General features: G+C 46.8%; 1 protein-coding gene across 6 annotated transcripts in view; it reads left to right on the top strand.

The window, feature by feature from the left end:
- dlg2 (discs, large homolog 2 (Drosophila)) overlaps positions 1-27615 on the top strand; it is a 220566-nt gene that overhangs the window by 122802 nt on the left and 70149 nt on the right. For all 6 annotated transcript variants that reach the window (XM_036522959.1, XM_036522962.1, XM_036522961.1 and 3 more), the window contains one exon: positions 15969-16022. In XM_036522959.1, coding sequence (XP_036378852.1) covers positions 15969-16022 — 54 coding nt within the window. The remainder of the gene's footprint in view (positions 1-15968; positions 16023-27615) is intronic.

The raw sequence follows: 27615 nt of genomic DNA, 5'->3' as shown, positions 1-27615 counted from the left end.
ATTTGGAGCATGGTAAGTTCCCTTACTAATTAATTTTACTTATTTGTTGCTACATGATTTGGAATATCATGTTTACTTGATCTTGTATAATTCTGAATTTAAATATGCACAATATGAAAACATGTATAGAGTAATCGGTGTGAAGCGCAAAGCCGTACAGACCCCAGCTCTTCTGCATGCTTCCCCTTGGCTCCCCGCACACTAATTACAGCCTGTGCTCTGAAACCACACTGAAGTCGCTCACGCTGCTATCCGGCAGCCCCGTTTATTAGTCATTAGTCACAGAGAAGCCAACCTGTGGGGAAATCATGGGCTCCATGTGCTGCGGTCTGCAGCGTGGAGGCAGGGAATGGGATTAGCTGCAGGGGCCTCTGTCTCTCCCCGGCACTCCTCAGCGGTGACTGTACGAGGGTACGCGCACATCCCTTCCGCTTCTCATGCGCCTCTCTGAGCATCGCGTGGCGCTGACGCTGACGCTCTGCGGGAGGGAGAGCTCACGGAGCAGCGAGTGAGCAGGTCCCTCTGCTAACGCGTTTAGCTAATGGGGGGGGGGGGGGATGCCTGTTTTGCGACCGGCCAAGCTGGGCTCGCACGTCGACCTCACATTTTGCCAGCGCACCGGGACAGGGTTTGGGAGCGGGAGGGGGATTGAGCGGTGGGAGGTGGGATTCCAGGGTGTCCGAGCCAGTCAGTCAGTCAGGGACATCACATGGGACATCATGTGACAGCTGCCCCTTCCTGTTCCATACAGCACACTGGCACAGCAGAGAGAGGGTGGCCAAATGCTAGGGTGCTCCTTCCACATGTCAGAAACGACACAATATAAGACACGATACCTCGCTGGATTACAGCAAATCAATAGTTAATTATACCAACCCAAAATCCTGAATGAATCTGAATATTTTGCCACATGCCAGCTGAACATGTGAAACGCCAGCTGGTCGTTCAATGGGCACGTTTGTTTTAAAGAAGCGCCATTCGGCGTTGTGGAACGTTGCCTCGGTCAAACAGTGAGGGCTATGAATGTGCTAAAGCGGCATCTTTGTTTGCGGTCATAATACGTGTTTGTGTTTGGTGCCGGCGAGCTCATTCAGTGCGCGGCAGGCGGAAGCACAGGGCTCGAAAGGCCGGGCCCCGGAGCCCTGGTCATGTGACACGCCATCCCTGTAATGCTCTCGGCTCCCATGAAAATTGGCGCATGGATCAGTGCAAGGGCCAGCTCCCCAGGGATGCCCCCCCCCCATCCCGCACCCCGAAGCAGGCCAGTCCTGCCAAATCTATCAGGATCCAAATGAAAGCAGAAGTCTACTCCTGTTTAATTATGCCCTGACAAACACCCATCCGTCGGAGGAGACACTGGAACACTCCAATAAATTATAGAGCTCACCTCCTTTAAAGTTTCATCACAGCCAGAGGAGCTCCTCACTTATAGAGTCTGACCGCAGCAGCCACAGTACCCCTGGGAAAGTAGCTGGCTGTGTTCTTTAAACGTCCCTGCTGTTGGGTATACAGCACAGAGAGGCAATTCATGTCTAGCCATATGTTACGTTGGAAAAAGGATCATGTGTTGTGAAAGCTTTGAAAAAAGAATTCCAGGTGCTAAAATACTGGTGAGGTCACATTGTTTCAGTACAACTTGTAGCATCCTCTGTGTTGACGGCACTTGTGCTAAACACCCTAAAACAGCAGCCGAAGACAAATGGAACGGCTGCACGGTGGCTTTTACTGTCGCGTAATTATCATCAGGATCCATTGAGCGGTGATTAGGCATTGTGGCGCACTAGGCAGAGCTGGCACCAGCACAGGATCCGTGCGGAGAAGGCGCTGATGCCGTACCCCCTGTAGTCCTGTCTGCCTGGCCTCGAGGACAAGCGGTTGACATACCTCACTCTTGCCACAAGGAGGCGGGCGGCTGCTCGGCTGTGAGGCAGAGGATGGCACCCAGTAAGAAAGGCAACGTGGCGTCTTTGAGAGAGACACCTGCCGTAACCGCCCTCTAACCCCAAAAAGGGGGTCTTGGCAGCGCCTCATTCCCGTCCCGGTCCCTCCTTCCCGGTACAATGCCGGATGAGCCCCCTCCTTTTCCCACGTTACTGTTACTGGAGTGAAATGGCGTCGTGGCGAGGCAAAGCCCAGTCCTTCTCCACCTCGTAACCGGTGGCTGTCAGGCGTGTGACGGATGCGCTCTGCACGTCCACGCTGGGTCTCGAACACAGACGGTAAAAGCTGACACAGAGCAGCATTAAATGGAAGCAGTAGAGGCCCTGGCGGTGTGGAGGGATAGCAGAAAGCTGTCTCCACTCATCCCGGCTCACTCTCATCGTTCCAAATGCTAACGGATGTTTCTCCCCACCCCGGACAGTAATGGAGGGCGTGAAAGTCGCCGGTCCAGGTGGAGTCGCTGCTTTTGGGGAACTCCATGGGCTCAGTAATGTAATCAACAGGACTGTGTTTGCTCCAGCTGGATTTGTATGGATGAGTGCAGGGTCTCTGTTTCATGGTATTACACTCAACACTACAGGCAGCAAACAAACATCTTTTAAAGAGAGCCTTTGATTGAACTAAAAGCACAATTTAGCAAGTACGTATTCTCTCGCATGCATGGTAGAGATGCACGTGCACAAGCACACCCACAGCAAATTATTGGGAAGAACCCATGTCTGGACACTGATTCAGTACTGATTTTAGAGAATTTTCCTTTTTATTCTCATGGTTGAAGCTGAGACCCTGCCAGTTTCCCATGAACCCTCACTGCTGTGTGGATTTTCCTTAGTCTGGAAGTTCAAATGTGCTGGGGTATCAGTAGATAAAGAATTACTCGCTAGGGCACAGATACAGAATTCTTACATAAGACACTGTATCAAGTTTGTATGTTGTGTATATTCCTGGTAAATATGCCTGTATGGACATCTCTGTAGATATAGAGCAGGAGCTTGTAGAACTTCCATCATAGATTTGACCAGTTCATCATGGCTGTCCTGCTTGCATATTGGTTTGGACCATAATTCTGAATGGACTTGTCAGATCTGATAGCTGTACATATGAGTGGGTATTTATTACTTTGCCTATAGACTGGCCCTGAAGAAGGCAGACGTATTTTTGATACAGTCTGGCAGAGACCCTCACTGTGGTCAGGACTAAGTGGGGGGAAAAAAAATACAGCTCATCTCTTGCTAGAATCAAACACATCTAAACTCTTGAAGCGTTGCCATGGACACCCCTTATGCAGCTGCCGGCGAAGTGCTATTGTTTTCCTCTCTGCCAGCCCCGATGAGTTATTTCCAATCAGAGGGCCATAGTCGCCTCTGAAAGCCAGCGCCACCGCCGCACATTGGACTCTCACGCACCCAGCCAGGTTACTAAAGTTTGTAATGGGATCGCAGGCATTTCAGAACTGATGGTCTTAGCCTCACACTCCCACCCATTCTCCCTCAAGTGTTGCAGAGTGTAATTACTTTGTTTCAGACTGAAAAAAAAACTTATTTCCTCCAGCTTCCCCTCTGCTCTGACTGCGTCGTCAGCGCCGAGATTGGTTTTTAGCACATTAGAAAGGAGAACTGCCTCTGCGCCCCTGTTAAATGTTTGTCGTCGGTCAGTGAGTGAAATGTCACAGGAGTTTAATGTAAATGAACCCAGAGCGCAGGTTAGAAAAGGAAGGCCACGGGGGTGACTGGGATCTGTGCTCTGGAGGCCTCATGACTAATATCCCATCATTCAACAGAGGCCACAGCTTAACCTCAGACTCGCAACCCATTTCCCTCCATTTGTGAGGCGTGCGCAGCAGTGTAAGCAAACAGAGTGTACTTCTGTCCCACAGGGCAGGCCTTACTAATACAAGGCAGAGTGGAGAGGGGAGGGGAGGGGAGGGGAGGGGGTGGGGGCAGGGGGAGTTATTGGAGGAGAACTGGAGGAGAGTGGTAGGTAAGGGGAGGGTAAAGGGGGGAATATGGGAGGACCCTGAGACGAAAGGGGAGGGAAATTGGAGGAATGTGGGAGGAGAGAGAAGGGGTCCAGAGGCAAACAGGAGGTTTCTGGGAAAAAAAATAGCATTATGCATAATGGCTTGATAGAAGAGGCGTCAACTGGCTTCATTTGTCAAGAGAATGATGTACAGATCAGGGCTGGATTGGGAATTGTAGTGAGGTCTGGTTGGCAGGACAGAAGTCGCTGATGTTGTTTGTGGACCGCCAAAAATCAAGAGACTTTCCACTTTTACAGGTGTTTTTCATGAATTATATGAATTATATTCTGATTGATATTAATATCCTACATTGATATAACAGTACACCTGCATGCACGCTCGGGGGACATGGTGTTTACAAGAACAGTGTTTCGCATCCTGTACTTTCATTTGGGGAACACGCTGGACACGAAAATTCTTGGATTACAGCATTGCATCCAGTAGGTGGAGTCGTATAGTAGACGATGAGGGCATGTGTTCGGGAATTGACAGCAGTTCAGCCATGGATGATTTCACTTGAGCGGTTTAGCATCAGTTACTCAAAATAAATACTGCTCGATTTGGTCAAAAAATGACAGGGGGATTACTTGGCATTACTGAATTAGGGAGCCCCAGCGCTCCATTGCTTGTGGACACATGGTGTAAATATCTCTGCCTTTGATTACCTGAGAGGCATGTCTTGGGTGCATTTTGTTTTCCTGTGGCATTCTCCTGCCTGTCTTGTGGGGAGAGAGAGAGAGAGAGAAAGAGAAAGAGAGAGAGAGAGCGCAGGAGAGAGAAATTTATTGCGCGAGTCAAAGGGAGTAGTTGATGAGTAAACGTGTTGTTGCTCGGCTGCCGCTGTCCGCTCTGCTTGGCTCCCCTCCTGCCTAAAAGGATTTGTACCGCGGCCCCCGGTCTCTGATCCCCAGCTGTGCGGGGCATAGATTGCTTCTGTCTGCGTTGGGGGGGGGGGGGATGCTGTCAAGTTGCAGCGCGAGTTGAGTCAGCTACTGACAAAGAGCGAGCGGCAAGCAAACAGCGTCGCGCTGCAGCTCCTCTCCCTCTCTCTCTCACACACACGCGCACACACACGCATGCCCTGAGCAGCGCTCCGACTCACGCTCGCTCCGTCTCCACCGGCATCACCATGCCGGCCTTCTAGCAGCCGCCCGGGTAACGCCAGAGGGGGGCCAGGCCAGAGGAATCGCTCCGATCCGAACGCGCCTGAGGGGGAGCCCCTCCGGAGCATCTCGTCCCCGTCCGAGGAGAGCCGGAGAGAGAGAGAGAGAGACTCGTGCGGGGCAGAGGCAGAGAGAGAGAGAGCGAGGGAGGAGAGAGGGAGAGAGCGCGAGGGAGAGGAAGGCAGACAGAGTGCCGGCAGGATGACGGCGTACCTGAACAAGCAGCAGAGCTGCTGCCGGGACGCGGACGGCAGGGGCATGGAGCTGGCGCTGAGCGACACGCCGTGCGCCTGCAGCTGGCAGCTCGAGCCGCACGGATACTACCACCCCGGCCCGGCGTCGCCGGCGCCGCCGCAGCCCGCCGGAGCCACGCTGCCCCGGCAACGCGGCAAGCTGACCGCCACGCGCTCCGAGAGCATGTGGAGGAGCCCGAGCCGCGGCGTCGCCCGCGCCAAGGCGGGCAGCTGCGACCTGTGGGCCGAGTGCGGCTGCCAGCACGGCTGGCACGACCCCTACCAGGTAAAGCCACCGAGAGGCGGAAACCAGAGAGCGCCGTGGCAGTCAGGCTTTTGAGGAGAGAGCGGGAGAGAGGGTGATCAGTCGCTGTTGTGCATTTCCTTAGATTTTCATACTCATTAGTGTTAATGTGTTCTCTGCATGAATGCTTTGCTTTGGCAACATAAATGCATGTTTGTCACACCAGTAAAGCTTAGTATATTGAAACTGAAACTGAAAAGCATGAAATTTGTCTCTTCTGTGGTACATTTCCTTTCCTCTTTCTAGATCAGAGGAGCGTTGGTCGTTGCCTGTGTGTGTGGAGGTGCTGAATTTTTGTGTGTCTTGACCTGTGTAAACCAAGGCTCATTTATGGTCAGAATTCAGTTGGTCAGTTCAGTTGGCTTTTTATCACTGTGTGCCTGAGCCACCTTCCTCAAAGATCACACACAGCTCAATCCTTTACAGAGAATTGTGCTTCACCATGGGCTCTGATACTGTTGTGCACTGCAATTGTAAATTGGAGCTATTATTTTTAACCTTTCTATACTATAGTTATATCATACGTTACTCCATAGCTAAGGTAAAGGGCAGTTAAAGAGATGGTGTGCTGAATAGATAGTGTAGGCTGTGGGCATAATCCTGGTGCTGAAAGGGAGATCTAATCGAATATGTGCAATGTAGCTGCTGCGCTCTGAAGTGGAATCTCAAGGGGAGGCTGAATTGAATGCGGTTTCTGAGGGCAGCGAGAGGTGGCTTATCTGACGTGCTCTTGGCGCTGGGGAAGCAGAGCATGATGGTCTGCCCGCACCCAGAGACGGTGGTGGAAAAGCGGATGGCTTTGGGTCTCCCCGCAGCCAGAGACGGTGCTGCCGCGGCTTACTTAGAGAGACCACAGGGACCGGAGCCACTTTGACTCGTCGCTTGGAGAGGTCCCAGCTCTCTGTCGAGATGCTCTCGAGATGTAGCTTGCTGCATTTACGTTGACATTTCCCTCGTTCAGCAGGCGCTTTTATCCGGAGGTAGAGCTCGTTACTGGAACGCCCCCTGTGCCGTGCTGTCACTTTTGGGCACGTGGGACCAAGGCTTGGCTCAAGAAGCGGCAGCGACTGTAAACGGGGTCCGAGGCGTGCCCCACGCCCGGGCCCCCTCTCCCCCACTGTCCCCCTCACTCGGTCTGCTCTCGGGGTGCAGGCTCTTGCGAGCACCGCCCACGGGATGAGGCTCCCTCCCTGGCACGCCGCGCACACACGCCGGGGACGTCTCTGGCAGCAGGGCAAACACAGATGCGCTCCGCGCCGTCAATTACAGCGACTCCGGGAGTGAATTAATTGCATGCAACGAGCTGTTTTGAGGTCACCGCTAAGCTTTTAGTAATTCATCAGCGTCACGCAGACGGGGTCTGATTTTGCAGCATCCTGTTTGCTTGGGTTTGTGTTTTGCTCTCTGCTTGGCAAATGTGTCTCTCTGTTAAGCAAATGAATTGTGTGTCATCAAACACACAAACTGAAGCAACTTGCTGTAATGTAATATCACAGTGCTGGATTTCAGTCCTGTGGGAAGTGAAGTGAACGTGGTAGAGTGGGGAGTTCAGTGCCGTCAGGGGTTGGAGGAAGACCGTTACGAGGGGCACAAGGCACTGAGTATCAGTCTGCATGCCGAGCTTTGCAGCTCAGGTGCATGCAGGTTTGCCCCGGACATTCCAGCCAGATGGAGCGTTCATCGCAGTCCCTTCCGATGAAGGCCGACAAATTACAGTGCAACTCCTCAATCAGCCACGGAGGAGCGTTGATGAATGGCTTTCGCCAGAGATTCAAGGGCTGGGCTGGGGATTGAAATCTCACGAAGGCCAGGCCTGCTGGGCATTACTTGTCCTTAGACCCTCTTTCTCTCTCTCTTTCTCTCTCTCTCTCTCCTCCCTCTCCCTCCCTTCATGATCTGATGTTCTTAGCTGAAACCGCAGGTGTGCTGTCTCTCACTGCGTCTTCAAGAGGGGCTTCTTCTCCTCTTATGTGGTAGCTTGTTTCTATGTGTAAACAAATGCTTTTAAAATATTTATAGCAGCTTTGTGCACCATGCATACATTTTCTGCTGAATTATTGAGCAGGGTGAACTGGAATGCAGAGGTACAGGGTCTCAGCCGTTTCTCTGATCTGCGCCAACCGATCAAAAAATGTTTCAGATGACGAGAAATTGCCCCTTCCGATTCAGCCGCAGCAGAGAGATCGTTTTGATAGGTCTGAGGCACACATCTGTTAGGCCTAAGTAAGAATGCCTGACATTGATTGTGTTTGAAAAGAGCTGATGTTCTGTGGAATAAACCACAGCTGATTTGGCTATCCATGTGAAAGTATGTATGAATCTGCTGGCTGATTAAGGCGCTAACTGCTGTTTGCAGCATGGCTCTGTGACAATCTGTAATCGACCTCTATTCTCATTTTCTCCGGGATGAATAACCTGAAAGAGAAAGATGAATCAAACAATTAGAATAATGGTAGTTATGTCTTTTTACAGTGTGATGGAGATTTTCTGCCTGCTAACGTCTTTAAGGTTTAAAACGTAGTCCCCAGTACAACTGAAATTCCCGTTGTGACTGCCGTAGACAGGTTCCCTCAGCAAGAGTGATTTCCGTCGACAGCAACGACAACTGTAATTAAATTGCACGATATTACTAATACATAATTAACGCTGGACATAAAATGGGCTCCCCTGTCGAATTCAGCCAATCACACTGTGCTTCCTGAAGGTTGACATCTGACCACATACTGCACTATTTTCAATTCAATTAGTATCGCAGAGCCATTTCAGGTTACCTGGTGCCAGCTTCTGATTGAATATTCCATGTTGGCTAATGTAGGTTTGGCAGCCAATTCTCAGGTTGGCCTTAAAGTTTCTCAGCATGGGTCATTTTGCTCAATTTCATCTCATGCTCAGGTGCAGACCTCATTTATAATACACAGTTTCAGTACATTGAAGCACCAGCGCTGTGGGTGGATTTTGGTGTTGTGCATTATGGTTACTGTGGTATTTTTTCCCCTGATTTTGGAGTTACAGTGCATCTCGTGATTTTCGGAAACCTCGTGTTACGTGACGCCTCATTCAACAAAACGGTGAGAGAAACGTCCGCTCTGCGTAGTGAGAAGGACGCAGCTGAGCGCCGTGAAGCTTTATGGCAGGTATCGCTGACGGAACTGTAAGCATGCACGCACCCAGGTGTGTACACACAGTTGTGTGCATTGCACTGTGTCTTCCCCACTGCTCCAGTGAGTGGTGAATGTATGGGGAAACCGATGCACTGGAATCTAGAAATGGAAATTTTGACCCAGTTTCGCTGGCCCAGAAAAGGTTTGCTCAAGTTTTTTTTTTTTTTTCCTTTTTTGCCCCGCTCCTCAGTGAACTACTGCGGCTCGTATCTTTGTGGCACCTCTGTACGTGCTCACTGGATAATAGGAAGGAAAAAGCCTTTCCACAGAAAATCCACTGGGTTTTCAGCGTAGCTGAATCTAGTAAATCTCTGAAACCGGAAAAAAAACTTTTCCGTTCGAATTCTCCCTTTTTTTCAGTCTGTCTGTTTGTGTCAGCTCTGTGCAGTAGAGAAAGACAGTGACTGCCTTTGTGTGTCAGTTCTGTGCAAGAGAGTCGTACTGACTTTGCATTGTGTCAGCTGTGTGCTGGACAGAGAGCTTGCATTCCTGTCATGGTGTGAGGGTGTAAGCCTGAGGTCTTCACCCAGTGCTACCTGAGGTAATCAAATAAATCTCTTGCATTCCTGTCATGGTGTGAGGGTGTAAGCCTGAGGTCTTCACCCAGTGCTACCTGAGGTAATCAAATAAATCTATTTTCCTGACCAGACCCATGGAACCTTCCCACAATACCCACAATATTAGCACATCAATCAGTGATCAGCAGCGGCTTGTTGACAGCTGTACCTATCCCCTTTGTGTGGGTAAATTAAAAGGAAATAAAGGATTCTACATTGATTTTATTCATCAAAGAAATTTTGGCGAATGCTGTTTGATTAGAGACAATTTTATTAGAGACAAACAAAATTACTCTGTATAAAAGGAAAACCAGCAGAATGTCAACATTTTCTGCCAAGAGCTGATTTTACAAGATAAATCACTACTGAAGTATTTTAAAAGGTGCAAACAAATGACTTTCGTGATAATAAGTGGGAATAACCTTGTAATTAACAAAAATTAAAAGTGACAGTCAAAGTGCAATTTTGTTAACAGAATACGTTATGCAACATAGAAAATCATGTTGTCCCCAAAACATGTGAAACAATGTGAAACAATGTCCAAGTCATGGCCAAACTGAAATGAAGCATGTTTCTGCATAGCTTACATTTTGCAGTGCCAACATTTTTTCATCCCCATCAACAGTGACCATAAGCATCTACCACTCCATGGAAGTTTTTCTTTTTTCATGGTGCTCTTTGCTGTCAAATTTAGCTTTGACCTCCTTTCTAAAGGCTTCCATTTTTACATTTTTCCCCAGCTGTATGCGAAACAGTATGCGCATATGCATTTATCACATATATTATTGGTCTTTCAGACTGTTGTCAGTCCTGTTCTGGAAAAAGAGAGAGGTAGACTGTTTGTCAGCTTTGTGCTGAAGAGAGAGAGAGAGAGAGAGAGAGAGAGAGAGAGAGAGACTGTGTCTGTCAACCCTGTTCTGGAGATGGAGAGAGAGTGTGTGTGTTTGTCAGGCCTGTTCTGGAGATGGAGAGAGAGAGAGTGTGTTTGTCAACCCTGTTCTGGAGATGGAGAGAGAGAGAGTGTGTTTGTCAGGCCTGTTCTGGAGATGGAGAGAGAGAGCGTGTGTTTGTCAACCCTGTTCTGGAGATGGAGAGAGAGAGAGTGTGTTTGTCAACCCTGTTCTGGAGATGGAGAGAGAGAGAGTGTGTTTGTCAACCCTGTTCTGGGGAGAGATTCCATCTGCATGAGAAGGAGAAACCAAGAGGCTTGCTTCTGCACTGAAGCATGAAGCCGGGCAGCAACATGCGACGAGGCCCTTTAATTACCCTGTGGAGTGGAACCATGCGAGAGAGAAGTGCGCGGGGGAGAGAGAGAGAGAGAGAGAGAGAGAGAGCCGGGCGCATGTCTGTGGGCTGTGGCGCGCAGTCCAGCGTGAGCAGCCCCTTTCTGCGGCTGACCTCTTATGTAAAAGCACTGCTGGGACTTGCGCACACGAACACGCCTTCCGTTACTGCGGTTTAACCAACGCAGCTCCAGCCACGGGAGCAAATTATGAATGCTTGAGGCTCAGCTATCACGTCCATCTCCTGTGTGTGGACACAGAAGCTGGAATCAGGGGCCATTGCTGTAAAAAGAGGCTGACACTTCCAGTCTTGACCAGAGCCCAGTCAAGTCAAGCAGACAAGTCAATAGATAAGTACACATATGGCACACTTGCATAAATATGCTCCTAATGCAATCAACATCAGATTATCAGCAGGGCTGAAGGTGTTGCCTGGACCCTCCGTGCAGTGGTCCACGTATGCAGGGTCTTACCCCGCAGAGTGCACGAGCTAAAGGAGATCTCCGGGTTGTACTGGGCCTTGCTTGTTTTATTTATTTTTTAACTTTTTTTATTAAAACTTTAAAAACATCTTGTTCTGTCGATTTAGCATTGTGGTGTCATTTTCAAACATGTGAAGCGCAAATTTGGCTGGTTCCGTTTTTTTTTCCACGAAAATGGAAAGAATGAGAAGAATATCAACAAATGCACTGCTGTCTTCACCGTTGTCTTCCTGATGTGAATATAAGTGTAACAGGGTTGTGTGAAAGCAGTGACGCTTACTTCATTTGTTCAGCTTCCTGTTTTTGAATAATTAGCTATCAGGACACACTTGTCAGGGAACAAGTTCATTATTGACCTTTTTTTTTTGTTCATTTTTATTTGCATAGCGGATCTGAGGCAGTGCTATTTGCCAGAAAAAAAGCATTCATGCACTTTGTTACTTGCTGGTTGTGGTTCTGCTATCATACGCAATTTGTTTTTGAAGCTCTATTAGAATTTATTCAACAGTCGTGATTATGTATAATAACCCGTGGCTTTGCACAGATATGAACATGTTCCAGTTTGTTCAGCCTTTGAAGTCAGCCTTGGTGAGTAGAAGCCAAGGTGAAAAATGTATGCAGTGAACCAGATTTCACTGCTGTGTGCTCATCTAACGTGCTGAAATTTTGTCTTCCTGTCTCATGCAACTAAGGGGAATAAAACACTTTTACTGTTGAGCAACAATGTAACTCATTGATTGTGTTCGTATACAGTATGAATTAAAATTTAATGTATACATTAATATTGTAGGTTTATGTGCAAGAATAATAACAAAAAACCTTGGTTGCACTTTTAACAGCTCCTATGCTGTTTTAATTTAAACAACTACACAGTAACATAAGCATGTTAATTATGTGTCTTAAGTAGCAAAAAAAAAAACCTTGACCCAAGTCTCAATCCAAGTACTCACAAATGTTGCATGTTCACCATAATGTTGCATGTAAGTGGAGTTGAAAAAGTGCAATATTTCAGTGTGAAGCATTGAGCAGCTGTACTGTAACATGGGAGAATCCCTTCATCCCAAATCTAATGAATCTAGAGGCTGGAGAACGTGTGGCCAAGGGATTGCTTTTGGACAGCAGTGTGGTAGAGGTGATATTCACTGAAAGCACCAAATCGCTAAGTTATTGTGTAGCCTTTTCTTGCAAGACTCCTTTCTTATTGGTTACAGCTCTGGTATAGCCTACCGACACCATTGGCTGTGGTGTGGGTTAACCCATTGACAACTGTAGCCTGTGTCATGGACCCATGGACCCCCTGTTTCAGAGAAACACTACAATGGGTTGAAATTCCTTTATATTTGAAATGGTCTCCTTTCCTGGTGTCTTTCAGCAAGGCCATTTATTAGTCTAACACGAGCTGAATTTGCCTGTGCTGTGACCTTTCACTCCTGCGACCCAACTGTACAAGTCATTCCTTCAGCGGGAGTGAAGTGTGCCGCATGCCGCGCTGTCTGTGTGACGTTCCTGTCAGAGCGACGCCCCCACCGCATTGACTCTTCTCATCCTGCTCCTCGTAGGGCGGCTCATTTGTCTTCACACGCTTTCAATTAAGTTAGATCTGCAAGTGTGTGTGCTTTCTGTGCTTGTGAAAAAATGCCATTACGGTTAATTTATGCGTTCCTCCAATATTTATAAATCCCTTGCACATTGGATACGTTAGCTCAGGTGTCTTGTGTGTTCCAGTGAACTGGTTAAATATGTGGAAAAAAGATGTGTGGTTTATATTTCTGTCCTGTTGAGTGCGATCCCGGTGCATCCACACACCTGTACTGCAGCCTCAGCACAGCAAAGATCATGCTGGTATCACGCACACACAGTACTACTGTGACTGCGTGGTGAGACCATTGCGTCAGGGCGCGGTACAGTTTCAGCTCGCCTGCAGCATCTTGGCATTAATCTGGCTGAGAGTGCTATGGATTTTATGCCTTTTGTATTGGATATTAGCCCCTTTATAATCAGTGCAGAATGCTGTGGTCAGGCTTGAACCGGGCTCTTTTCAGACTGGCTTAATGCTCCTGTGGTACTCGTGTGGTTTTGGCTTTAGAGTTGACAGCCCTATCTAATGTATAGTACGCCTCGTCAGTAAACGAGTTGGTGGTGCCATTGATATGTGGAATAAAGGGCATAGCTAGTAGAATTTAGAAGCAGTAGGTGAAACTGAAGCCAAAGCGGGAGTTTGAGGTGGAGTTTGGGGCGGAGCTGAATCAGAAGATGGGGGCACAGGAGGAGGAGTTTGAGGTAGAGCAGGAGCACAAACAGAACCATCCTGTCAGAAGCCTCTCTTCATCTTCCCCTTCTCTGATGAAGCTCCACTCTCTGCATTGATTCCGCCCCAAGTTGTTTGAACCAATCGGGGCTCAGGAAAATGTTAGTTGTTAGTAGTGATGTTAGTAGTGCCTTGGCCAAATAGCAATAAGGCTGAATGATGTTGACGGGTCAGATGGACGGGGAGATTTTTAATGCATTCAGGCATTAGAGCACGTCATGTAATGAATTTTAGAGATCCATCTCTTCAGGCCACAGCATGTGGCCCATTCCGCAGAAGGTAACAGGGCCGCTGCTGTTAATGAATTTCTCCCATGCTCAGACGCCTTCCACCCTCATCTCTTTTCACCTGTTTGAAGCTGTTGCTCTTAAGGCTCTGAATCCATTAAAGCAATTACCAGCAGTGCACTGTAAGCAGAAAGTGTCTCAGCGGCCGCCATCGATCTCTCTGCCACACAGCAATCCTGCCCACCCCCAGCTTTGCGTCCCACACAGCCACTGAATGTTAATGCACTCCAGTGGGAATCAAGCCTTTCCCTAATTGTGAGTGTTCATTTGTTTGTGTGCCTTCCCTCTCCGCTGCGCTCGTTTGAAAGGGAGCTCAGAGTGAGCATCTGCTGCAAACTCTCTGGCTTTTTCGCAGCTCCAGGAGGCGGTCATTAGGTTGTGTGATATCTCGCCCATTTGCTGGCCACAGAAGAAGGCTCGGTTCTTTAATTATAAACTTTATCTGCCGCCTTGTCCGTCCAATGGCCCGTTCCGTTCGGTTCATGCGAGTACCACGAGCCACATTTTTTCAGCCGGCATAATGTTCTGTAAATCTTTATGGGGTTTTTGGACCAAACGCGTATGTGATCGGAAGAATGCCTTTAACATTCGGCCGAGACAGTAGGGAAGCGGTGGCTGTCCGCTGTAAGGTGACGCGCTGGCGGAACAAGTGGTCCCTGGTGAAATCTGCGGGTGACAGCTGTTCACGCCCGAGCGCGTCGGAGCCGCGGTCAGATTAGCTTTCCATCGATTGTGTGTGAGCAGGGGACATGGGGGAGGAAGCCTGTCTGTGAAACTAACGCTGGCAGGACCCCCCTGCTAAGGGAGCCACACCCACTGCGGTCACACACTCAGCGTCCTCTATGAGTGACATGGCACACAGGAAACGCGCTCCGCCTCACGTCAAGCGTCACTGATATTATATTATGGCGGTAAAAAGCTCTTCACTGAGGGGTACCACAGTAGACAGTGGGGTAATCGGTGGAGCAGCGTGAGGTGATCAGTGAGGGGCAGCAGTGTGGTGTAGTGGTAAGGAGCAGGACTTGTAACCGAAATGTTGCTGGTTTGACTCCAGTGCACTGTTGCACCCTTGGGCAAGGTACCTAACCTAGAATTTCCTCAGTAAATACCCAGTTGTGTAAATAGATAAAATTGTATCCTGTGTAAGTTGCTCTGAATATGAGTAAGTGACTATTATGTAATCTAATCAGAGTGACACCATCTGACACCATCTCATTGAATATGGATTTTATCAGCAGTACAGCCTCTGATGTGTTTTACTGAGTGAGCGTTCTGGTAACGTTGCGAGAGGGTTAACTTGGCCCTTTTCGAGCACACACTCAGAAGAGGCGACCCCGCACTGCCGTCGTCCCAGATCCTGTGCGAAGGCGGCCGTCCCAGAAGGCTGTAATCAGAGAGAGCAGCTGTCCCCCGCTGGACAGAAGAGGGTGAGGAGGGGGGAGGCGCGAGCCCCCGGTCCCCCCGGCAGGAGCTCCGGCCTCTCCCCTGGAGCGCCAGCCCTGAATAACCGTCCCGGTCGTGGCTGGGCCACGATCTGCGTCATTCCTGCCCGATGCCGCGTGCCGGGAAAAAGCGGCTCCCCTCCCGGGGCCTCTAAGTCACCTGACCGCCTCACCGCTCGCCCCACTCCGCTGCGCAGATGGAGGAGATGACAGGCGTGCGTTCGACATGGCCCTGGGCGTGCGTTTTGCACGTTCAGAATGGATACAACTTGCTGTGAACCTTCAGGGTGTTCAGTTGTATTTTATTCCATTTGTTCTGGTTATTTTGTTTTTTTGTTTTTTTTTTCCCATCAGGCAAATCTGTGATGTGGCATGTTCAGGCTAACTTTTTAAAGAGAAGGAAGGTCCAAGTTTTTTCTGTTTATTCCATAGTGGACTGTATTCTTAAATGATAATTGAATAGGAACAATTTACCACAAAGAAACCAATAGATCCCTAATCACACATGCTGCATATCCATAGGTGTCTGCTCCCCCATCCTTTTCCTTTACCAGTCCAGTACTTATTCCATTATGGAATATAACAGATATTTAAGATATCAGATGTAATGTGATGCTATCTAAAAAGGATCCAGACATACAGTTGTGCTCTTTCAGCTCTTCACAGCCCAAGGAGCTGCATAGTATACAATGTGTAACTCGCTTCCATTTTTAGAAAGTAGGACGGTGGTGGGAACATACAGCTTGTGGCTTACTCTTGGCCCTCTCCGTCTCTCTGTCCTTTCCAGGCGAGTCCTGCCCCAATAATAGTCAACACGGAGACCCTGGAGACCGTGCCCTACGTAAGTATCAAGGCTTTCATTTGTGCTCCTTGCAGTGTGCAGTACATAGGACCAGAGAGCCCTGCTGAAACTCCCACAGAGATCATTGGCAGGATCATCTGTGAACATTACAGGCGTTCTGACGGAACCCGGAAAGTTTGCAAGCAGCAGTGTGACTTAGTGAATTGGGAACAGGTTTGGTAACAAGGAGGTTGCAGGTTTAATTCCTAAGTGGGACAATGCTGTAGCATCCTAAGTGCATTAGATTGTGTCATATTCAGCTGTATGAATGGTTATGATGAAAACATAAACTGCCTCCCAGCAAAAAGGCATCTGCTAAGCAGATATGTAATTTTACATGGGTGCTGTCTCAGGCATAGAAAAGTGCTCAGGAGTGCTCTGTGACTGCATTACAGATCCAAACAGGGGCATTTCGTGTGTGCAGTGTGCAGCTGTTGGTAACACAGTCGGCAGAATGAATCGGGCCACGGGTTAATAATTGATAGCTTTCACAAATATAGCAAAAGAAAACAGGACTTGTTGAATAGAGCGGCCCAAAAGCCTGGGTTTCGATTTGCATCAGAACTTTTCTCTTAACGGCCATTCATTATTAATGACTGTTCTGCGCGGGGGCCAGGAAAACGGAGCTCTCCTTCTTCCAGACCCCGTAGTTTGCTGAAAGTAGAAAGCAGAAATAAATAATTGTAGAAAAAGCAGAGAAAGGATGAGCTGTCAATGCTGAGAAGCTGAAAGCAGCAGAAGAAAAGCGAAAGGCAGGGCTAATTAATCAAAGACAAGTAGAGGTCAACACACAGGCATGGCTCGCAATCAGCGGTTACTCTCCTGCCCATGCATTACGCATCGAGATCCCAAAAAGGAGCCATGGGTCAGTGCCCCGCTCGGTGAGCTTCAACAATAACGGCGGAGCCAGTCTAAATTTTAAAATAGCAGTCAGAGTGAAGGTTGCTTAAAAGTGCTGTTTGAATAGGAGCTCTGAACAGGAGAGCACACTCTCAAAAAAGGAAAGCCTTTCAGGACTAAGCAAACCTTGTTTGTGCTTGAACCGCACAGGAGTGCTCTGCTGTTATTCTTTTGAAGTTTTCTAAGACTGTTCTTTGAGTAGCATCTAGATAATGTAAAATGCTTTTATCGTGTCTTCAGCCTCACAGTGCAAATGCAGTACAAGTACTTCCCAGTGAATAAGGGAACTTTAACAGTGGGTGGCGTGCCCTCCCCATGCTTAAAGCATACTGAAAGCATTCATCTAGTACGAAACTGTTGCTAGTGCACAAAGTTCAAAACGTTTGCTAACTTTTTCATAAGTTACTGTCCTGAATTAAGCAGTTGTTAAGTGGGTGTTAACAATTATGCTGTTAACAATTACAGTACTGTGGCTTTATTTTAATTTCGTAAGTAATATGATTTCATAGTTTTCATGGATGTAGGGATAGGGCACATTTTTATACATATGACATGTTACTGTATAAATATTAAAAAACAGCTTGTCTAATGCGATGTTATTTGACTTTGAAGTACAATAGACAGGGTTCGTTTCTACCGTGAAGTACACTAGAATCCCCTCAGGCTTTTTAAAAGACTGCAACCTTTTTTTGGTTCTGTGATAATGCAAAATATAAATTTCCTCCCTCTGTTAATCAACATAAATGTCACTAACCATCTCTAGAAATGTCATTTTCCTTCTGAATGACCTGCTGACAAGTCTTGTATGTTATTTTTCCTGCTTTCAGTTCATTGCCTTCCTTCACTGAAAACAGTAAAATGTATAAACAGTGGCACACAAGAACTGCCATGCTGAGTAATTCGGGTTCATTGTGTGTAACTCACCCCCTGATAATCATGAGCAGTTTTAGATTGATAAGAAGGTCTTTTGGTAGAGATTTCCCTCAAAAGTCTTTCTTCTGCGAAGCTGGGCTCTTCCTGATGCACTTTGCAAGTTTGTCTGGAGGGTAATTGCATTTTCCTGTCCCCCTTTCTTCAGGTATTTATGAAAAATTTATTTGCCAGCAGGCATGAAAGATTTGTGATGGATTCTGCCAGTTTTACGTGGAATCAAGTAATTCAGGTTATCCATCAATCCGGAATTCAGCAGCACTGCAAATGAACCTCTCTCTCCCCCAGAACTGCGGACACAATTAGCGCTCTGATAGGTCCGGCTACGAGCGCTTGACATTTCTCTAAATTGCACAGAGTGCGGACTGCATTCTCCGTGGGCCCTTGCAATAATAACAGTGAGCCTGTACGCAGTGCTGAGAGTGTAACCCAAGCGAGGTGCAGAATGACAAGATAAACCGCACCGTAAATCAATTTTTCTCACACACGGCAACATAAAGGAGCAGTATTACCTCTTAAGCCGCAGGATTTGGAAAGGCTTCATGTGAGTAACAGTGTCATGAAAGGGGGGAATGTGCGTTCTAGAATCATCCGAACCCTGGGTGGTTTCCCCTCCAGCCAGGCAGGGCTCTGCTTGGCACATGAATGATGGCTGTCTGTCAGAACAGGTTCTCTCAGGTCTGTCAGTGTCTGTTTGATTTGTGACTCAGTGACAGAGCAAGATTCTAGATTAAAAAGCATTTGAAGTGACACTGCACAGTAACAGTCATTGATACATCGTACGTACCCAAAGAAATGTAAGTTTCTGTGCCTGTTGGCTGTAGTATAGGCTACTGTATTTAAAAGATTTCAACAGCACACTGTAAGGATGTTGACATTATGACTTCGACAGCCTCTCCTGTTATTCTTCAGAATGACACGTTGGTGCAAAAAAAAAAAAAAAAAGTCACGGTTTCCACTAAAGGATAGATAATTTTCAAGCTGGGTCTGTACAGTACATTTCACAAACAGGTACATGCATATAACACCTTCCATCAAATTTATAGTTCTTGGAGCCACACCGCCAGCAGCTGGGTATTGAGTATTCTAGGCAGATTAACTAGGCTAAGGACATGACGAAGGGTAAAGAAAAAGGAGGCAAAAGACACGTCTCCTGCATAAAAATGCATGCTGTTTATAGTGTGTGTGGAGGAGAGCGACACCCGCGTCCATGCAAAAATGTGTGTAATGACCTGAAACCCCATTGCTGTAAATGTTGGAACCGGACCAGGGAATATAGCTGGAAGGGAGCTGTTCACTGAAAGATTGGGGCAGGTTCTGTTCCACTGAAAAAAATTGCACTCTTTTTCTGCCATGCTTGTCAGACAGTTGTGATTAATTCTGCTCAGTCGGAGTGCCATCCGAGTATGCGCAAGTTAGTATTCACATGGAAACAGAGTTTTATTTCCAGTAGTTTGGCCCTCTCGGGATATGCATCTTTCATGACCGCAGAACTGACCAACATTTAAGTCATTTTTAATGGAGGTGCACACCTGCATGCGTATGCTGTAAAAGTAGCTGTGCATGGCTGGGTGCGGTTGGACTCAGCAGGAGATTGCTCTGTGCATCTCGCACTTGCTCTCTCTCTCTCTCTCCCTTTTACTTTTTCCTCTTCTCTTCCCCTCTTTCTCTGCAATGGCATTACAGCCTCAGCTCCCAGCAGCATCCAGTCAGACCTGTGCCCGTGGGCAGACGCTCCGGCTCATTCTAAAGCAGCAGACACGTCCGCATCTGTCAGCGCTTGTCAGTCTCCCTCATACGTCAGGGCTTACGAGTTTCAGTACGTATCACCGCCTGTGCTCCCCACCAAGCCAATCACAGGTTTCATCTCAAAGAAATCATGGCGGAGAGCTTCAGACTGCGTGGCAGAAAAAGGAGAAGTGCGATATTGTAACGGACACGTTGCGGATTGGGATGGAAAGAGCGGAGCAGCGAAGACGCCAGAACGAACAACACGGAGCGGTGCGAGAAGCAAGGAGCCGCATTAAAGGGAGGATCGTTTCCTCTCCTGCCCGCAGTAGAGAGGGGAGCACAGAAAGTGCTGCGCGCTGTCCTCATTTATACCTGCCTCTCTCAGCTCTCCCCCAGGCTTCCCCGAATCATTAATTTAGCAAGGCAGGGGAGGAGAGTCAGAGCCCAGCTCCTGCCGCAGAGACAGGCTTTCTGAGGACCTCCCTTCTCCACGAGTCGCAAGTGCAGGAAAGCAAGGGCTGTGTGATAGGACCTTAACCAGTGCGTCCAGTCATGTAATTACAAAATCTCACTTCCAGCCCATTACAGAAACAAGCCCAGCGGGGAGGCGGGCCGAAACAACCACAAACCCTGACTTATTTTTGCACATTCTGGCGCGTTTGCGTTTAAAGAGCAGATGTTTTTTATTTTTATTGTTATTGTTGTTGTTAAAGCACAGTTAATTGAAAAATTTTGATTGACATTTATGCATTATCACTCCCTATGATGTCAGAATGGTGTTTGCCTTGACTGGATATTGAAGGCTTAATTGTTAATTAAGTCCGCTGATTTTCGCCATGGTTTCTCAGACTCAGAAAATGGCATCATGCATGAGCAGCAGAGCACCATGGTAACAGCCATGAAGCAGTGAGTCAAACAGATACATTCAAACATTAATCTCACTCTGTCCTGGAAAGGCAACAAGCATTCCCTGCATGAGACTAAACACAGTTTCTGCAGAGAGGAAGGGGATGAATTAGCTTGTGAGTCACCTTGGATTCCTGAAAATAAGTGCACATTTGAAAATACACTTTTTTGCTTTTTTTGCCCATTTTTTAGTTCCAGTAATAGAACAAACGGGGGTTTAAAATCAAAGATAGGAAAACCAAAGACATCAGTTAAGTTTGTTGCGCAAACACTTACTGTATGTGTGGACCCGATTCGGTTTGTAATGTGCTACTGTGCATAATCATATTAAGAAGATTTGTATTAGAGGGATCCTTGAGTTTGGGCGCGTAAACTTTGCCCGATACTTTAAGCCTAATCTTTTTGTTCCTCTTCGATATTCAGTATTAACTTTTTAAATACTTCAGCCGAAAGTGTTTGCACGTGAAATGCTTACATGGGCAGTCTTGACAATAGCAGCAGACGAGCTTCTCGGCTACTGTAACTGCACTTTACAATGGATTCCTTCCACCAGTTTCCCCACACACAATGTATTTCATGTAGAGTAAAAAAAAAAAAAAAAAGACGGGTCTTCTTATATTACTTGTCAGCATATTGAAAGTGAAACAAAAAAGGCAGGTCATTGTAATTCAATGGTCAGTAGTGTGATTTGTTTGTGACACTGATGATTTGGTATCTCTCCTCTTAGCCTGACCTTTTTGTATTAAGTTCTGTGCGTCACTGTGGGTAAACGACTAAATGTAAATGTACTTTGTGCAATAGCATGCTGGAGCTGAGTGAATTCTTTGGTCACCTGTCTCCATTAAAGACTGTCCGTGACTGGGTAGCCTGTAAGGCAAAATGGAATGACGCTGTTTGCGATATGACCCTCTCTGCCAGCGAGTGCCGTGATTGGTGCTGACTGCACGCGTCCGCTAATGGACGAATCCGGCGGGGTCTCCCTCGTTTGTCGTGGTACAGCTCTCACCCCCTTAGTGTGAAAGCCCATGCCCAGCAATCATTTTGGCTGAGCGCTAATGCGTGCAGCGCATCCTTCATATTTTAGCTCTTGGCCCCCTTCCCAGGGCGCTCGGCAAAGCGAACTGTGCGTGTCAGCTGCACCGCGTCAGTGTGTGCACGTTGCACATGCTCGTGCACTTGCATTTGTCGAACACTCAGGACGATGAAGCATTCCCTGCATTTACAGCAGATATATGGAAAAGCCGCCGTGATAGGCTGTGTGGAGAAGGGCGTCTGGAGGTCCTCGCTCTTGATAGACATGGTTCCGCTCTGTTTGCCGGCTTTCTGCGGCTTTCCTCATAAGTGAACAGCCAGGGGCTGACATTGCAGCAGCCGAAGGAGCGAGCCCAATGCTCGGAGGCAGCGTGGCGTGCAGAGATGCCGTTTGGCACGGCCCGTCGCGGTGTAGCCCGTTCTGGAATCGCTGCCAGAACGTAATGGGGTTGGCGTGCTACTCCGTTGTGTGATTACAGATCACTGGAAAGTACTGTTGTTCTTGTAAGCAAAGCACACTGGGCCATCCAAACACTTTCAGTGGGGGTAATTTTCAAATGCATGCTGTGTTTTTGCTGGTAGAGTGCTTACAAGATCCACATAGACACATGTATTAAATAACAAAATTTGGCCAGCTAATAATAGTTTATTGGGTCAAGACTTCAGGTGCTGTTTTATGTACAAATATAAGGGCACAAATTGTTTCATCTAACTGATCGATGAACGTATTGTCAGTAGAGAATAGTTTTATGCTTACAGTCATCTGTAATATCTGTTACTGCCTACTTCAGAGATGTCTGAGAGTAAACATGGCCTCAGCCTCCTAGGATGAATCAGGGCATTATGATGGTGCCCCTCCCAAAGTTTGGCTTTTTATTCTGGGAGGGGGAGGGGTTTTTTCCCAGCACAGCTGTGTGCGATGTCACAGGGGCTGAAGAACCCGTAGCATGCACCGGGTTCTACACCAGAGATGACGCCCAACAGCCACCTTTAATGAAAAAATTACACGCTGCCATCACCCCAAACCTCAGTTTAATCACTCAACAAATTAATATCTGTAAGTATTCAGTGTCAACAGGGAATGACATTGCAAATTTGAAAATAATTACCCTTTTTGAGGTGCTGTAATCTCACAATACATCATTCCAGTTTTCAGATTCATTCCAGTCCAAATGACTGTGATTAATTATTTAATTTTCTTATGATACAGGCTTGAACAACAGTGTACCCCGCATTTGAATGTAAATAAAATGTGTACATGTGTAAAATAAATATATGTTCCTTTAAGTTGCTCCATCCAGAAGTATCTGTAATGATTATGTTGATGTGAAAATGTCAGCTCCCTGGAGCAGTGCCTTTTCAATTACCAGAGCGCTGCTTCTACTTGACATTAAGCTCATAGCCATGAAGCGCACTTTATATAACCCTTATTCATGTGACACCTTATATTTATTCTGATTTATATGTAGCGAGTTGCATACTGCCGTGAATTTATGACCCATATTTTCCGACCACAAGACACGCTGTGATGGCTGTGATCATGAGATCAATGAAGGGCCCTCTCCTCCAGGTGTCTGAGTACATTTCCTGGGCTGTCATTAGAAGTACACAGGTAGAGCCATCTGTTTAGGTCCCTTCCATCTGAAACTATAAAGAGTTGAGCTGCCTCTCGGGGATGAAGCTTACTGAATTGAATTCTTATCTGTAATAACAGGTATTCTCTCTTCATGTTGGGAAAGATTCCTATACCCCTAAGCCTTGCTATGTTGGGGCACAGGTCTGGCATGATGTGTTCTTCCGTGCTTTGTTTCATTGGGCAAGACTACTTGTTCTCTCTGATTTATCACACTGTAAATGCTAGATGGTGATCCTGTTTCCAAATGGACTCCGCTGGCTTTCTGGAAAACTTAATTTGAAGCAGAGCGGGCCATACATCGTCTATGATCGAACTTTATGAGGAATGTTTAGTCATTAGCCGCGCAAGCCTTTCTCAAACCTGCCTCTGCGTTTGCACCAAGCTCCTTTCATACCAGTGACATTATGAAACACTTAAGATGATGACATTGAGTAGTGGATAAGAAAGTGGGAAGAGTGGAGATTTCAGTACTAAGTTTTATATTAACATCATATGAAAATTCATTAACTAATAAGGACTTTAACCCTTTGCCTTCAGAACAGCTTCAGTGCCTCTTGGAATGCTGTTAGAGAACTTTTGTACTGTTTCTCATTGGACCATTCTTCAAGAGGGAAAGCCTCCAGTTCTGTGACAGGTGAACATGGTGGAAATCTACTCTGCAATTTATGCTCCAGGACTTCCCGTCAATGCTCACTGATGTTTAGGTCAGATAATTGTGGAGGACATGGAAGGTGTTTTACTTCATCTTGGCTTTGATGAAACCTCTGTTGAATCCATTTAGCAGTGTGTTATCATCTTAGAATATGGGAACATCTTGAGGAAACCATTTTTGCACCCTAGGGTGCACCCGGGCATCTAAAATCCCTTTGGGTTCCTTGGCTGTAATTTTACCATGCAGTAATAATTGGACCCAGTAGCTCCCATGATATTGCTGTCCATACCATAACAGATCCTTGGATGTTTAATAGTTTTGAACAGGCAACATAGGACAAAGTCTTCCTTTGGCTTTCTGTGAACATAAACCTGACCGAATGTAGGAGAAAAAGACGGCTTATCAGACCATATTCTTTTCTGCTCTACTAATAGGTCCAGATTTTGTGTCCATAACACCAGGTTACGCATTGTTGCACATTGGCCTTGGTTACAAGCAGTTGCCAAACGGCAGCCATAAATATCAGCCTTATGAAGGTCACAACATACAGTTTTTGTTGAGACTGGGTCACAGAGGAGTGAATTCAATTCTGTGGCACTTTTTGAGGCTGTTATTTTGTGTTTTTAAGCAACCAACCTGTGTTCCTACCACTATTGAACTTTCCTGATGCACTTTTTCATGGTTTGGCATGTCTTCATGGTTTTTGCCACCCCTTGACACATTCAATAATTTTGTCATTTCTGTGACTGGTACACCTGAAATGTGGGCACCGGCTCGAGCTATTTGACCCCTTCCAAATGCCATTGCTTAATGAACCCACTTTTTATAGTGCTTATATAAAACATCTTTTATAGCAGGAATATGTTGGTATTTATTGATGTTAATATGAAACGATTGTACAGGCTCTTTTTCAGTTGGCATTTTGATTATTTTGTATAGAGGTTATGCACTGACGTCACTTTCCCGCCGGAATACGCCCCCTCAGTCGGACTGAGTGGCAAAACATCCTACAACATGGCTGCCTTTAGTAGGGGAAACTGCGAAACGGGAGTAAAACAAACGATTATCTGCTTAAATTAAAGGCAGTTGGACTCGACAGTGATCCTTACCAAAGAACCAGTGGTCCATGGACATTGACATGTCGCCAGGAATCGGGTTTCCTGACATTTATATGTACCTGATTTCAACGCCGGGGAAATACACAAAGCAAAGCCTGAAGGCATACAAAAGCCGGGACATTCTAAAAAGCTTAACGTGGCTTAATGTTCCAAAACTGCGATCAATGATCACCAGATTTCTCTTGGACATCTCTTGTGAGAAACACTTCCTCCTGTCAAAAAATCAAAACTGAAATCCTGGGAGTATGGTTATCTCCTCACGTTAAGCGTTTTCCTCTCCATTGACGCCCATTATAAGGAAAAAGCTTAACGTGGCTTAATGTCTCAAAAGAGCGATCAATGATCACCAAATATGTCTGACATCTCACATGTCATAAACACGGTCTCCTGTCAAAAAAGCAAAACTCTCCATTGACGCCCTTTATGAGGAAAACGCTTCGTAGCTTAATTTTCCAAACAGCGATCATTCGCTCAACAGCGAAATTAAAGTGACGAGGACACCAATGGATATTCTGGTTGTATGTGGACAGGTTTGTACAAATATTTTTATTTTATTACAACTTTTATTTGGAAAGCTGTAAGCCACACGTTTCATTGCCTGGATTCCAGTTGTTTCTGCGAATTGGAGTGATCCTTTTACTTCTCTTTTCTTTAGCTTTCGACAGTCTGCAAAAAGATAGCTCCGATTTCTTGTTGAATCTATTTGTACAGTCAATCGCACTACAGCTCTTTCCCGGTTTAGATGTGTTTTTTGTGTTTTCCCGGCATTCAAGCTGAACGCTAACGCTGCCACTCAGTAAGTCTTTCTGCCACTCAGTGGGTGTAACTCGCAGTGACTCCGCCTACTGTGACATCACGTGCATCACCTCTGTACCCCCTACATACACACACACACACACACGCACACACACACACACTCAAGCTATGCAAGTCACCACAGATGAGGATGTTCACTATGCAAATGAATGTAAATGTAATATCTCATCTGTATTTTAGTCGCCCATCTGACAGGCCATACCATAATGACCCTTATTTATGATCATGGCAGCAATTACAGTGGAGACATGAGCGGCCACTGTGCCAGATATAGCGTCCCTTCCAGGGACTTTGCAAGCTCCATGTGGGGGCATGTGTGAGCGGGCACGTGTGCGTGCGGATTTGCCTCCCTTGAACCCCCCCCATCCAGCCAATCACCTGCTCTTCTGCTGCATCTTCTGAATGACTCCAGGTCTCCGTTTCCTTTGGATTTAAAATGCAGATCCACCCCGCTCTGCAAATGCCGTCCCTGCTCCAGATAATTGGGTCACTTCTTCAGGGGAGTGAGATGGAAAGGGCACGTTTTTCTTGACCTTAAAAAATGCTCATGACACCATCCTCAGCTGATGTTTCCAGCCTAATGAATGACTGTGAAGAGAGCCCCCCGTACAAATTGCTTCCTTCCCGTTAAGTAGTTCCGCTCTCGGTTAATGATGGCCAGCGCCATTAATGAGCACAGACTCTGTTTATTTCTGCACTTTTTATTTTTAGAGTGTTGTAACAACCGCATCTCACCAGTTGTGTTTCGGTATGTTTTTTTTTTTCCATCCTCTTTTAGGCAGAGCTGCGGATTTTCTTTTGCCTGGGTTCTTCAAGCCGGGAGGCTGTTAGATTCCAGCTTTTCAAAGCGTGTCTGATTTAAACTGTGGTCTTACGGAGGTTTGCGTGAAAGCCTTTGTTGTAAAGGCGCAGAGACGCAGCCCTGCTCACGCTGCCATGATGAATGTGTTCTCAAACAGCCGTGAATGTGCTGCGACTGCCTCACTCCCAGCTCAAAATTGGGAGCCCGTGCGTGGGAGCGCTGCCCGCTTTCTCGGGAGCAGGAGTAAGCTAGCCGGGGCCCGGGGAGCGCTGCGCGCTTGACCTGTTCCGCCTCCCCGACTTCAGGTGCCCTCCACAGCATTGACTGCAGCAGCACACACTCTCGGGTTCATCTGCTTTCTTTTTCTTCTTTCTGCATTCTTTTTCTTGTGTTTTTGCTGTATACTGGAATGAACATGCTTATCGTTTCAAAAGTGGTGTTACGACACGGTCAGTTTAATTGTGGAAGCTCTCTCTCGCTCTCTCTCCTCTCCCTCTCTCATTGCTGTCTCTCTCTCTCTCTCTCTCTCTCTCTCTCTCTCTCTCTCTCCTCTCCCTCTCTCTCTCTCTCTCTCTCTCTCTGAAAGCTTTCTCGGTCTCTGTTTGTTTAAACAGCTGAAGGGGACCCAGCTGTAAATTAGCTTGCTCACTGGGTCTGAATTGCCCATGAAAACTCATTTTGTTCTTGATATGCAGGGTAAATAAACTGAGTAATGAAGTTAAATCTTTAAAAATATATTCCAATGTCAAGGACAACTTTAATAACTTTGCAGGCGAAAATCTAAATTTTTGAATTACACACTTGTTTCCTTTGCCTTGAAGGAGAAGTTCCTTAATGGGTTTTATGTATCTTGTTGAAGGTTATGTTAATTTTAGGAAGGGGGCTCTTAACATACAAACTCCTTGCATGACAGTTCTACTGAGTAGTGGTTTGTCAAAAAAGCTGACATGGTCCCCCGACACTCCATGCGCACAAAATAAAAAAACGCCACCATAAAGTGATTGTTCATTTCTCATGTCATTAACTGCAGGGAATGTAATTACCACTCCAGGAAACAACTTGAAATCTTT

This window comes from Megalops cyprinoides, chromosome 3 (assembly GCF_013368585.1).
Source record: "Megalops cyprinoides isolate fMegCyp1 chromosome 3, fMegCyp1.pri, whole genome shotgun sequence".
In the NCBI taxonomy this organism is placed as follows: domain Eukaryota; kingdom Metazoa; phylum Chordata; class Actinopteri; order Elopiformes; family Megalopidae; genus Megalops; species Megalops cyprinoides.
Note: the sequence above shows the minus strand (reverse complement) of the source record. Positions and strands in the feature narration are given on the sequence as shown.